Source organism: Crotalus tigris, unplaced genomic scaffold, assembly GCF_016545835.1.
Source record: "Crotalus tigris isolate CLP2741 ecotype Arizona unplaced genomic scaffold, ASM1654583v1 scf7180000018011.1402602, whole genome shotgun sequence".
In the NCBI taxonomy this organism is placed as follows: Eukaryota; Metazoa; Chordata; class Lepidosauria; order Squamata; family Viperidae; genus Crotalus; species Crotalus tigris.
In genome coordinates this window covers 267,487-281,992 of record NW_024096774.1, presented here as the reverse complement: position 1 = coordinate 281,992, position 14,506 = coordinate 267,487, and the positions used below count along the sequence as shown (strand labels likewise).

The 14,506-nt window shown below is 36.1% G+C and overlaps 1 protein-coding gene across 2 annotated transcripts in view; it reads left to right on the top strand.

Annotated features, from left to right (window-relative positions):
- The window catches only part of ADGRL4 (adhesion G protein-coupled receptor L4), a 101,781-nt gene that overhangs the window by 74,844 nt on the left and 12,431 nt on the right, over window positions 1-14,506 (top strand). For both annotated transcript variants that reach the window (XM_039346568.1, XM_039346567.1), the window contains 3 exons: window positions 907-1,107; window positions 1,905-2,125; window positions 4,042-4,108. In XM_039346568.1, the coding sequence (XP_039202502.1) occupies window positions 907-1,107; window positions 1,905-2,125; window positions 4,042-4,108 (489 nt within the window). The remainder of the gene's footprint in view (window positions 1-906; window positions 1,108-1,904; window positions 2,126-4,041; window positions 4,109-14,506) is intronic.

Sequence of the window (14,506 nt, the reverse complement as noted above, 5' to 3'; positions counted from 1 at the left end):
TCTCTGAAAGTGAAAGAGAATTGATTGGTGTCCAAACTTTTTTTTTTTTCTTTTCCCTTGCCAAACTTATTCTGGGCAAAAACTGTGGGTTTCATTAAAAACACTTTTCTACACTTCTTTGTCTCTGTACTTTATCTCAGAAAGCCATTAGAAAGACCCTCATTTGTCCTTCATCATTTTTAATATTCACAGTGTGTGCTCACTCCAGAGGTTTAGAATGAAGAACACACAGAAGTTTCACACTTTTCACACTTTGGAGATGGCATTTCAAAAATTAGACTTTGCAGCGCTGACCCTGAGTTATGCTAATAAATTACATGAAAAGTAACTAAAGTATGTGTTTCAGTTTTCTTCATATGCATATCCATTTCCGTGCCAACATTCTTCATTATAACTTTAGAATATCTTTTTTTTTATTTATGAATGACATGGAAACATTCAGAAATGTACAAAGATTATTTTGATATTCAGAAAGGGTACAATTGACATTAAAATGAAACCAACACTAATTTCTCCTTCCTCTGTGCCAGTCACTTTCAATAATTTGAATAATAACAAAAAAGAGAGAGAAAAAAGGAACAGAGACAAGGGAAGGGAGGGGAGGGGAGGGGAGGGAAACAGTCATCTGCAATCAAGACTGAAATGGATAATCAAGACTAAAATAAATAAACATTCTAGGCAAGAGATTTTTATTCATTTACTGTATTTCTGGAACCAGGAAAAATCCATACAATGATGGAGCAGGTGCATCTGCCCTTTACATGCTATAGCACGCGCGCGCACACACACACACACACACACACACACACACACACACAATGTGGAAAATCTTTGGAAAAAGAATAAAAATAAAGTTTTATTCAAATGATCATATAGACTATTCTTTTCTCTTTTTTTCAATCCCAGGAAACTAAGGATTATATTCTTACAAGAATCACTCAGCTTGGAATAATTATCTCATTGATTTGTCTCGCCATGTGCATTTTCACCTTCTGGTTCTTCAGTGAAATCCAAAGTACGAGAACAACAATCCATAAAAATCTCTGTTGCAGCCTTTTCCTGGCAGAGTTTATTTTTTTGATCGGAATTAACATGAACACTAATAAGGTGAGTATTATTTCTTATGCCGAAAATGGTACCTTAAAGTAGCCATTTTCAAAGGTGTGTGCCCTAATGGGCCTTTGTGGAACTATGTGATGTCATTTGCCTTGTATGTCATCACACAGATTGCATCATTTTTCTCATTTATGCCATGATGTACAGGTGTGTATATAACAGACACTACCTGTATGGTATCACCCAGTCTTAAGGTAAATATTGGCATTTAACATTATTATATCACTAGAGGGGTTTTAAAATTCTCATCTAACAGTTCCAGCCAATTCAGTTCAGTTCAGAGTATACAAACTCCATTGAATAGTTCTTCTGCCTCTGGACTTCATGGCGAATTGAGATTTTCGTTAATGAAAGTGGAGGCAGACTCTTAATTGTTTAGACTGGCAATGTTCCAATATCAGCAGGAGTTCTGCCAATTTGTTTTATTGGTCGCTTTATTTTTAATCAGTATAGAAAAATGTTGCTGTAAGGAAAGCAAGAGAAGTCTAACTCTATCTCATGGAAGGGAGAATACATTAGCCTGCAGTTTGCATAGTCTGATGTGTCAGGGTGAATATTTCGAGCTAGAAATTTTACATGGGCAAAACAAGCATATATGTTGCTTCAGTTTTCAAATGACATTGGTCCAAGTGTTTCCTTATACACATTCAGACAAACGATGACAGGGTCTTAATGGTCTTGTATTGAGACAAAATTTCAGAAATACCGGTGCTTCCTCTGTACAGGAAGAATAATAAATGCACTATTTTATATTAGTCACTTATACTGTTCCTTTTTCCCCCTTCTAGCTATTCTGTTCCATCACGGCTGGACTGCTCCATTACTTCCTCCTAGCAGCTTTTGCATGGATGTGTATCGAAGGCATTCACTTGTATCTTATAGTTGTTGGAGTAATCTACAATAAAGGATTCTTACACAAGAATTTCTATATTTTTGGCTATGTAAGCCCAGCAGTAGTGGTTGGCATTTCTGCTGCACTGGGATATAAATACTATGGAACAACTGATGTGTAAGTTACTATTTACATCGTAGATACTTCAAACATAGTCCAAATACAGTCTGTCAGGATGCGATGGCACAACCATGCTTTGGCTATGATATTGTCTTTGTCAATATTTTTAACAAATCTAGTCATTTGACACTGACAGTTTTGAAATATCATTAACACTTTTGACTTCAGTATTCCTCATTTAAGAATGAGTAGGAGACCCAATAAGGGATCAGTGTTCCTGTGCTGACCATCCTCATTGTGTCTCGAGTGCACTTGATTTTTTACGAAATAGCAGAAACATTCGTAAGATCCTTGATAGTGAGGGAAGAGATTTAGCCTCAGACGCATATCTACCTATGCTTCAATGTATAGACACTTTATTCCAAAGTTCTGTCTCCTCTGTTGAATTGGATGAAACCCAGTCTAGCAATTCAGGGGGAAACTGTCATCTGTAACCAAGTCTAAATGAGATAATCAAGACTGAATGTTTACATTCTAGGCAAGACATTTTTATGTATTTATTTCTGAAGCAAGAGAAAATCAAATGATCAAATTTAGTGGTCTCATCTATAAAGGTTTCTCCATTCATTTCCCTGGAAGAAGGCAATTCTTAGCAGCCCTGGTTTGATATTATATGCTGTATATCTATTTCCCAAGCTTTTTTCTTATTATAGATTGCTTATTACGTTTTCTGATGTATAGTAACTTACTCTCTCTCTCCTCCTTTCTCTTCTCTTTTATACAAGCTACTGCAAAACTAATTTCAATGCTATTTCAACATTTAAATATTGGATTTTCAAGAAAAAAATTATCTCCCTATTATGTAAATATGTAGGTTTGTTCCCTTATCTTTTTTCCAATTCAAATAATTTCATTCTGGCATGACTTTATCTGTTTTCTTTGTAACCTGCCCAAACAGGGTTGACAACACCGTATTCCTGCACATGAAGGCAGTCAACAATTAGAAACTAGCAATCAGGCATTGATAAAATTTGGCCAAATTATCTCCTTTCAAAAAAAATATTTTTGCCTCAAATTTCATTCAAATTATTCTGAAAAGGCAGCTCTGTCACTCTCAGGGATGGAGAATTCTGGGGCCTCTTCCATATTTTGTATCAATTTTTGTTCATTACTATCTGTTCACTGACTCCTTTTTCCTCACCTCATTCTTCTTTAAGGCAAGACTATATCATCTAACAAGGAATAAGACCTATCCAAGGTGGTCCAATTATGTGTCAGCAAGGTTCTTTGAGACATTTATTTGTTTATTAGATTTTTATCCCACCTTTAGTACTTTACAGGTAACTTAAGGCAATGAACATACTTAATACTCCGTTATCCTCCTATTTTTTCCACAACAACTATGAGGTGTGTTGGGCTGAGAGAGAATCACTGGCCTAAGATCACCCAACTTGTTTTCATGCCTAAGACAAGACTAGAACTCATAGTTACTTGGCTATTGTCATGTCATATTACCATGGAAGTAACACAATGCTCCTTGTCTAGGTACCTCCCATAGCCTTTCTTCCTTATCATCTCTTTCCTCAGTTCTAGAATTTGGAGGATACAATGTCTTTCTCCAAAGCTTTTTCTGACCTATCCAGTAGCTGATTGCCTGACCAGGGATTCAAACAATGTGAAGTGAAGTGACATGGCTGATTCACCTCCCTTTTTAAATTAGTGTGCAGTGCTTTTCTAAAAAGGTTTGAAAGTACGCTTCTTCCAAGCCTCTCTGGAAATGAAGCATGACTTCGAAACACTATACATGTCTACAAAAAATGGGGAGCTAATAGTCCCAGGAACAATGCATTCAGTAACATTTGTCTAGAAATAAGAATACCAAAGTAAGATATTTTGCTTCAATATCAATACCAGGCCAAGATGGTTTAATCTGTAAATGTAGTTCAAAATATTTTGTCCTACTTACCTTACAGATGTTGGCTCAGCACAAAGAATAACTTTATATGGAGTTTTATAGGACCAGCATGTTTAATAATCCTTGTAAGTATGCTTTTCTTCCCATATTTATTTTTTTAAAAAATTGGGATACATAAAATAGTAATAATAGGTGTGCAATCATTACTTACCCATTGATAGCCCATCTGTGAATGCTTAAATATGGCAAAATGAACTATTTTAAAGGCTTTTATATAACTGGCTCTAAATATATTTACCTCTTGTATGTCTAAAACATATGTTTGATTAACTAATATTTCAGTTGGGGATTTGTTTCTTCTAACCCGATGGCTGGAGGGAACAGAATTCTCTATAGCAATTCAGTTGTGTAAGATGTAGCATCTTTACATGTCAGTTGTATCTTGGCAGAACTCAGCAGGAGAGGTATACAGACATGATGCCAGGAGACAGATAATCTGGTATTTCAAATGCTGAGTTACTTAATCTTTTATCTGTGATCGGTCATCTTTGAAGATTAGGCTGTCATCTTTTTGATTTTTTTCATTCTCATGTACCCTGCCATCATCAAGGCTATTTTAAACAAAATTGCCACATCAGAGACAAGAACCTGCTATTTCACACAGACAGGCAAGTTGAGAGCTGATAGCCTATATTTCAGATGGAAGGAGACTTTTTAATTCCTCTTGGAATTGTTTTCAGACTTGATCATTTGGAAATATTTGATGGTTCCAAAGTGCCAGGAAGTTAAACATGTAAGACCTACCTTTAGATCAAATAAGAAATGTTGGACTGTTAGGTCAATGATATAAATAACTCCTGGTCCTCATTTGCTGATAAAATTTTCATTTAAAATTTATTTGCACATTAGCATGAAATACAGTAAGCATAAATCTATTACCAGTTTGGTATTGAAAAATGTAAGAATGAAAACAATCTGTTTCACATTATGAAACTGTAGTAAAGCAGATAAAGTGGTTTATGCTGATCTAGATCATTCCAAATTTCACACACTTATAACTCCTTCACTCAGGCGCTGTTATAAACGTACCAGCAATAGCATTCTTTTCAATCAATTTGGTGTGGTTATAAAGTGGGATTTAAGGTTTAAGCATGGGCTATAGATAACTATTCCAAATGACCTCATTTAGACAAAGGCCTTAAAGAAATACTACCCCCCTGCTTTTTCCAGGTGTCTATGTGACCACGATCTGAATAAAGCATAGATCCCACTAATCCCACTGACCAATGAATTTATATTCAAGCCAAACAAGCAATCGTGCTTTTTGTCTAAAGGATGCAGACTAGAAAGAAGCTGATGTGTTTTCCGTTTGGAGCTGAGCTCCATGTATTTTCATACAAGTCCATGAACAAGTCTATTCTAGCCATATTACCCAAATGTTTAAGTTTTATTCCAAAACATCGCATGACCTTTTTCATTTCTAGGGGTTGCTTTTGCTAAGAAGCTACTGAAAAAGGGAGATTTTTGCAATGTTGGAAAGAACATGAAAGAAGATTTCAGTGGGTCTTAAAACTGATACTTTGTAAGAATTTATTTTTCCTTGGTTGAATAAGTTGCAGAGCCAGTTGGCATTTGTAAGGCATTGTCTTGTATGCAGCCATCTTTTAAAGAAAAATGCATTTTTTTAGTTGCAGTTTTGCTGTATATTGGAGAATAGAACTAATCTGTCTGGTTTAACAACATAGCCAATCTATCTTGCTTTTCAATGTGGCATTGCTGTTTTGAGCACTGGAATGGTAGAAAGCTATTGCTCAGCTAATACAATATTCCACAACCAGGAAGAATGTTCACAAATATAGAAATAATCTTAACAACAGCGATACATGTGGACACTTGATCTAGAGAAAATATTCATATAAATTTCATATGACCTTTCTACTAACTTTGAGCTGCAACCTAATGTAAAGAAGGTAATAATTTCATAAACATTTCTAGTCAGGTCACCTATGCCTAAAGGGGAATATGATTTTTCCCACTGAGAGGAATAGGCCCATTATGTAATCAAAATGCTTTTACAAAAGAATCTGACAATATAGCATAGTGATGTAATAGTTGAGAAACATCCTGATTTTTATTAGGATGGTGGAAAAAGCACTAAATACCTGGAATCCATAATATTTTAAATAAGCCTTTGGGGGGGGGTGCTAGGCTTTTTCTAGATAGTTCTTTATAAGTAAAGAGGGAATAGATAGGGGATAATTTGATGAGTTAGAGTATATCACAATATGCCTTGGAAGTTTCACATATCTTATTAAGGTTATAGTGACCCTACAGATTTGCAAGAGTTACTTACAATACCACACTTTGTTTTAAGTAGATGAAGCATTTTTAATATTAAAGATCTGGTTTTAAAAAGAGACTCATTTCAATGTTCATCAGTATACACTTGTTCCCTTCCAAGTGTTTAAACAGTGCTCACTTTTCTGAAATATTTATTCATTAATGCCTGAAGTACTATTAGAATTCTGAAGTATATGCCTGTGGCATAATTGATCCTATCAACATTTTAATTATTATTAATTTCTTGATGAGAAAACATTAAAAAAGCACTTCGGGTCAGCATGAGTGTGCAAAGAGGAAGGAGTACTTAAACCTTTGTAAAACAAGCTGCATGCCAAAGATAATTTCGTCAGCTTGCTTCTCTTTGCAGCCTTTAAAACCACCACCAATAATTCTGAGACTATATTTAAGATTAGATTAAAGCTTGGCTGGGTAGAAAGTTTGCAGCTGTAATAAAATTTTAAAATAAAATAATGACTTTGACATAAACTTTCAGGAAATAGAGAAAAGCTGCTTGCAGGAAGGGTTGAAAGTAATTATGGCTACAAGCGATATAAAAGGTTAAGCTAAGCCTGCTAACTTCTGTGCTGTGATATAGTATTCAAACACTGTAACCACTCCTGAACAGAAAAGAGATTGGCAAAGCAATCCTACATGAAAGGATATTTATGAAGCATTGGGAAGTCAGAAGTTCTGCAATATTTACCTCCTCCCAGGCTGCTGTCAGGAGGGTGGAAATGAAAGCTTCCATGAAATCACTGGGAGACAATATATCTATAGTCATTAGAAATAATGCCATGGGCCCAAGAATTGCTTAGTTCCAGCAGATCCAGTATTTCTTTTCTAAAACATTGGTACTAACTTTTTTCAATATTAAACTCAATTTACCAACGTTGGGAAAAAATTAAATAGACAGATGATCAGCAAAATGGAAACATTCTTAGGTCAGATTTCTTTAGAACAGAAATTGTCCAGGAGAAGGGTATGGCCTCAACCTCTCTTAGAAAGGCCACTGGAACCTAGTTTTTCCAACAAGACTTGGGGACCGAAATATGATGAAGTATTCCCTCTTATAATGAGATATTTTGTTTTGGAATTGAGTCAGTTTATGGTACCTGGTATAGAACTGGGAGTTAACTGAGAGTTAATTTGAGAGAGATTTTTATGTGTAATTTTTAACCTTTACTTAGGGAATACAGTATGTCAAGCTGCTCAGCATGAGTGATAACTGGAAGTGCATATAAGCTAGTAAAAAAGTAAACAAATCCCTCTCTATATCTCTGGCCAAGAGCGAAGAAATCATATATGTCTCAATAGCCATCCCAGTATTACAGCTAAAATTTTTATACCATTTATCATAAAGCAAGAACAGATCTTACTTGTGTGAGGGTGTCCTCCCACAATTATTAAGGAATGGGAAATTTTGACAAGTCTATGTAAATTGATTATACCAGTAATCCAGCTGCAGAGAAGAATATCTGATTGCACATAAGCTTTTCATTTTAGATTCCCAAATACCTTTCAAAAAAAGTCCTCAGTGATTTTCTAGTGCTTCTTTCAGACGGTGAATGCAAACTATGCAAACTATAAATCTATATCCATTTAAGCTAATACTGTATATATTCAGTTATTAATCCATTGTATAGAAATTCTTGATTATTCTATTTACAAAGATAAATAACTACTAGAGAACATTTTACAGAGGCTGTCATAGGTGGTGCCATCTTGAGGCGGATCCTGGACATAAAAACTCCTCCCCTCAGGACATCACTAGAGGGCATTGCATGCTGAAACAGCTAGACACAAAGACAGAGGTTTTTTCCCCATGCCACCACTCTGCTAAACACCTAATTTCTACAACACTTGTCTTATACCTAAGGATATTTACCCATATAGTAGGGCTGTATTGCTATTGTTTTTCTCATCTTTCCTATTACCTTCTCCTATCAGTATCTTATGATTTATCACTTTGTAGTTTGTATCTTGTGATTTATTATTATACCTTATGATTTATGGTATATCACTTTGTTGTTTATATATACACGGAGAGCTTATACTATATTTTTCAAAGATCCTGGAGCACTGGGGAATTACCAGAGGACTGGAAAAGAGCTGATGTAGTTCCCATCTTCAAAAAAGGGGAAAAAAGGACCCAGAAAATTACAGACCTATCAGCCTGACCTCAATACCTGGGAAGATTCTAGAAAAAATAATCAAATAATGAATCAGCGAACACCTACAGGCAAACAAAGTCATTACTAAAAACCAACACGGGTTTGTCAAAAACAGATCATGCCAGACAAATCTTATTGCATTCTTTGACCAAGTGACAAAATTAGTGGACCAGAGGAATGCTGTGGATATAATTTACTTGGACTTCAGTAAGGCGTTTGACAAAGTAGACCACAACCTACTACTTGATAAGATAGAAAAATGTGCGTTAGACAGCATCACCACCAGATGGATCCATAGTTGGCTGACCGGCCGTACTCAGCATGTGGTCCTCAATGGAACTGCGTCTACATGGAGGGAAGTGTGTAATGGGACCAGTGCTCTTCAAAATCTTCATCAACGATCTGGACAAGGGGATAGATGGGGAACTCATCAAATTTGCAGACGACACCAAGCTGGCAGGAATAGCCAACACTCCAGAAGACAGGGTTAGGATACAGGAGGATCTGGACAGACATGAACACTGGGCTCTATCTAACAAAATGAAATTCAATGGTGAAAAAAGTAAGGTTCTACATTTAGGCAAGAAAAACCAAATGTTCAGGTATAATATAGGGGGTACCTTGCTCAATAGTAGTAACTGTGAGTGGGATCTCAGAGTCCTAGTGGACAATCATTTAAATATGAGCCAGCAGTGTGCTGCAGCTGCCAAAAAAGTCAACACAGTGCTAGGCTGCATTAACAGAGGGATAGAATCAAGATCACGGGAAGTATTAATACCACTTTACAATGCCTTAGTAAGGCCACACTTGAAATACTGCAACCAGTTTTGGTCACCACAATGTAAAAAAGATGTTGAGATTCTATAGAAAGAGTACAGACAAGAGCAACAAAGATGATTAGGGGACTGGAGGCTAAAACATATAAGAAACAGTTGCTGGAATTGGGTATGTCTAGTTTAACGAAGAGAAGGACGAGGGGGGACATGATAGCAGTGTTCCAATATCTCAGGGGCTGCCACAAAGAAGAGGGAGTCAAGCTATTCTCCAAAGTGCCTGAAGGCAGGACAAGAAGCAACGGGTGGAAACTAACCAAAGAGAGAAGCAACCTAGAACTAAGGAGAAACTTCCTGACAGTCAGAACATTAACCAGTGGAACAACCTGCCTCCAGAAGCGGCAAATGAGCCAACACTGGAAGTTTTTAAGAAGAAATTGGACAGCCATTTGTCTGAAATGGTATAGGGTTTCCTGCCTGAGCAGGGGATTGGACTAGATGACCTCCAAGGTCCCTTCCAACTTTATCATCATCATCATCATCATCATCATTATTATTATTATTATTATTACTTATGCACCAGAGACAAATTCTTTGTGTGTCCAATCACACCTGGCCAATAAAGAATATTCTCGTTCTCATTCTCAATATAAATAAATATAAATACCCAAATCCTCATGTGATAAATGTACAGCTTTCCCTAACAATATGCATTTTGTTTTAATTCTGTCTGCAAATTTCCATCCCATATATATTTCAGTCTGCAACTTTCCCCAGAGGTGGATTTCCTGAAGATGGGCATTTTTTTTTCTCATCAGGTTTGAGTGCAGATTTAGTTCGCTAAAATTTAAAAGGATGCATGTGCTGTTATAAGATTGTTCTTTCCTGCTTAGCCTTCTGTCTCGTGTCTGCCATCAACACTTCTTCCTGTTGTTGTTCTTAAACATTTTGCAGTTGTGTCAAACTAGAACAAATAGCTAAAGCATTTGGGCAGGTGTATCCACCTGGGAGATGATAATGAGACAATAAGACAGCAGACATACTTTTCTTTGTTGACTGACAGCTTGTGGGCAATTTCAGGCAATTAATATGGCATACATTTTTATTGACTGACTTAAACCATTCATAGTTATCAATTTAACTATCTTCTACCCTGCTGGAAACAGGCCTGAAGCACCCTCATTTCACCAGCCATTAGCCAGAAGACAGAAATCTTTCTCTTTTCACACTGGCTGCACTTCACTAGCTTATTATTTCTAACATTGATAATAAGGGTCATGGGGAGAATGATGTCTGTGTAGTGACATCAGACATGTTTAAGGAAACATATCTAAATAGTGCATACTTCATCACAGTAACTGCAACCGACTTTAAGACTAAAGAGAGAAAAGAAGAATGGATGGGAACTAATCAAAAAGAGAACCAGGCTAGAACTAAGGAGAAATTTCTAATATTGATAATAAGGGTCATGGGAAGAATGATGTCTATATAGTGACATCAGACATGTTTAAGGAAACATATCTAAATAGATTTTAAAAAAAATAAGAGAAAGAAAGAATGTGACTTTAAAAGGCAGGAGGAGATAACTTTTACTAAAATTTAACATCAGCATATAGTTTCATCAATTATTGAATGAGAATCTAGGTTGGTGAAAAAGGGATAAATTGGAAGTTTTATTTCTAAAGTTTTGAATATAAAACACTGAACAGACTAAGAAATACTATGTCAAAATCTTCAGAATTATCTCTTTCCTATGCCGAAAGAATGCCATAAAAGTCCCGTGCTTATGTATTTCACTTCCATACCATACAGCTTTCAATATTATTTTATTACTGGGGAGATCTGGAGAGGAATCACATTTTCCTCTTCCTCCCTTTGAATATGCTCATGTTCAGAATAATTACTACTTGACTTCTTCAGCTGCACCTAAATTATGCTGTTTAAAGAATGATTTAGATAGCACCTGATGTAAGGAATTGTATTTTACTTTAGCTAATGCATAATGCCTTTCTTTTTCCTTGTCTCCACAAGGCAGGTATATAGCCTGTTTTGTGACACAAATAACAAGAATGGAAGAATTGAAAAATTAGTACTTAATCTGCTTAGCTATGCATACATTGTACCAATAATAAAGTATTGTAACATGAAATTTCAGCTCCAGTTATCACTCCCTACCTTAGAGCTGCAGCAGAATGAAGAAGGCATTGCCTTTGCTTGTCATGCTACCCGTTACCAAATTGACCCTGGTGTCATCTTTCCAGTCTACTGTGGCAGCAAACAGGATGGCAATAGTCATGGATGTTCTTTCCTCATCCTTTGCCAGCCTTGTCAGGATGTGTACCATCCCTGCAACTCTTAATAATACATACAGTTGTAAATGTGCATACTTCATCTCAGTAACAGCAACTGTCTTTTAAGACTAAAGAGAGAAAAGAAGAATGGATGGGAACTAATCAAAAAGAGAACCAGGCTAGAACTAAGGAGAAATTTTCTGACAGTAAGAACAATTAATTCAGAGGAACGACTTGCTTCCAGAAGTTGCAGGTACTCCAACACTGGAGGTTTTTAAGAAGAGATTGATAAACATTTGCCTGAAATGGTCTGGGTTTTCCTGATTGAACTGGGGATTGGACTAGAAGACCTCCAAGGTCCCTTCCAAACCTGCTATTCTGTTATACTTGCTTTAATAATGCATATGAAAGTAAGCCATTAAACTAAATAAAACAGTGCACTCATGCGGCACAAAGTTGCAAGGCTCAACCTACATATCTGGTTGCAAGTCCTAAATTTTGAGGCCTGTTTTGGGAGCGAACATGTATGGTAGCTTGTGGTGACCAACAAGGCAGTGCCTATCTAATTTAAAGCAGGTAAGTCTGAGAATTGCTACATAGAACTACAATTTGAAATATATGAAAATTTAGCATCTTATAAGAGAGAACTGTGCCTTCTGACCCTGGAGCCACACCTCCCCCAAATCATATGCATTAACAGATTTTTTGTAAATTTTAAGCCCTTAGTCCTCAACTTACAACCCATTCATTTAGTGTCCATTCAAAGTTACAACCACACTGGAAAAAAGTAACTTACGGCTATTTTTTACACTTATGACCATTGTAGCATCCCCATGATCACGTGATCAAAATTCAGGCACTTGGCAACTGGCATGTATTTATGACAGCTTCACTGTCCCAGAGTCATAGGATCCCCATTTGTAACTTTCCTAGCTGGCTTTCGACAAGCAAAGAATCTGGGAAGCCAGATTCGCTTAATGAGCACATTATTCACCTAACAACTGCAGTGATTTGCTAAACAACTGTGGCAAAAAAATGGTGCAAAACTCATTTAACAACGGCTTTGCTTAGCGACATAAATTTTGGATTCAATTGTAGTCGTACTACCTGTATTCAAATATGGTTTAAATCTGGTGTCTGATGAGCCAAGACTTTATCCATTTGTATTTGGAAATCCCACAATATTTTAACCTGCTCATCTTCAACTACTTCTTCATGTTCTATGTTCCCACCATCCATTTTCATTTCTGGCACATAATCATTTTTACAGATGTTTTTGTGAATCATTTTGGTGACTGTGCAATGTTTGAGAATGAAGTATTCTTTTTAATCAAGAAATCCTTTTTTTCTCCTTAGAGTATTTGAATGAAAATATAAGGCATGCATACTTTATTACTTTCAAGGGAGAAATGTCACATGAAGATGTGGGAAAAGGATGTCAAATGGACAGAAATAGAAATATTCCTTTCTCCTTGTTATTTTTTTTCTTTTTTATCTCTCTCTGTCTCTTTTCTTATTTATTTTAGTTTTAGAATCCAACAAAACCAAAAGTTTTGGAGTAAAGTTATGATAATGTTAAAATTAATAAATATTCTAATTATAATTGATATATCAAATTACCATCCAAGATAAATACTAATGACATTTAATTAAGATTAAAGGCATGGTTGAGATAAAACTGCCATTAGTAATTTTCTAAATGCTATGAGGAGTTTTATGACCCTTTAGGGTGAACTTTGAGAAATTCAAAAGTGTTCCAAAAAGTATCATTTTTTCTTCCTAAAAAGAGTCAAAAATCAACATTATCGACTTTTATCCGTGGGAAACTTGGAAGATCTCTTCTAATATTGGATCGAAGTATTTTTTGTAGAAGAAAACATGACTCTTAATGGGAGCTAGGATATTACCATGTTCAAGAGCATCTGCAAAGTCCTTCCATGAAAATTAGGTATCTGTATATTATCCTTGTAGAAAAGGGATTTTATAAATGGCTCCCTTAAGTCCAGCAATAATTCTGACATTAGATGTTATTGTACACCAGCAACATCTTGGTTCTTGCAAAAGTATGCATATACAACAACCTTTTCTTCTATTCTGCTGTTCAAAATGCTATCCAGTCTTTGAGAGTGAGAGGTTGTTGTTGTTGTTTTTTCCTTTTTCACTACTGATAAGCCTCCTGTATTCTTTGCACTGGGTTTTGAAGTGATTCGTCAAGCTACGACTATCTTTTTAAGAAAATCCCTGCTGTGAACAAGCAAAATATTGGGGTTCATGGCACTGGCTGGTGGCCAACTTTTATCTTCTCTCACTGATCAAGTGGAGAAAACACTACTGTAGCTATCTCAGCCTGAGTTTTTGGAATGATTACATAAGAATGATTATTTATTCATTTATTAAATTTCTACACTGCCCATTTCACCTAAGTGACTCTGAGTGATTTAATAATAAAATAATATAAAATAAAACTAAAAGCACAGTCAGACATAAAATTAAAAGCAAGGTTAGAATGTACATGTTAAAAGCAGCCCTACCATTCAGGAAGAGGAATCAAATGAGTAATTTACTGAAGTTCCTACATAAACACAAAAGGACAAGATCTGAACCTCCCTCCCCCTTTGAATGCTGTTGGATTTTAACTAGTCTTTCACAGGGCAAGCTGCCTGTCTGAGAAGATCCCTGTAAAACTGGCACAGAACAATAAAGTAGCTAGTTGGTACTATATACATGTGGGTCCAGTCATTCGTGCCTGACATAATCAAAGTTAAAAAATTCACCAGGCTAAAAGGTGAACAAGGTGGAGAAAGTGCTTTCAAGTCACCAGCCAAGCCCAGGGTTGCATAACACTCTTAGACCACCAAGTTATTGGCAGAGCAAGTACTTAATACTCTTCTGGAAAAGAAGAGTGGGGACTTTGGGATAAAATGTTCTAAGCAAAGGCATGGGCA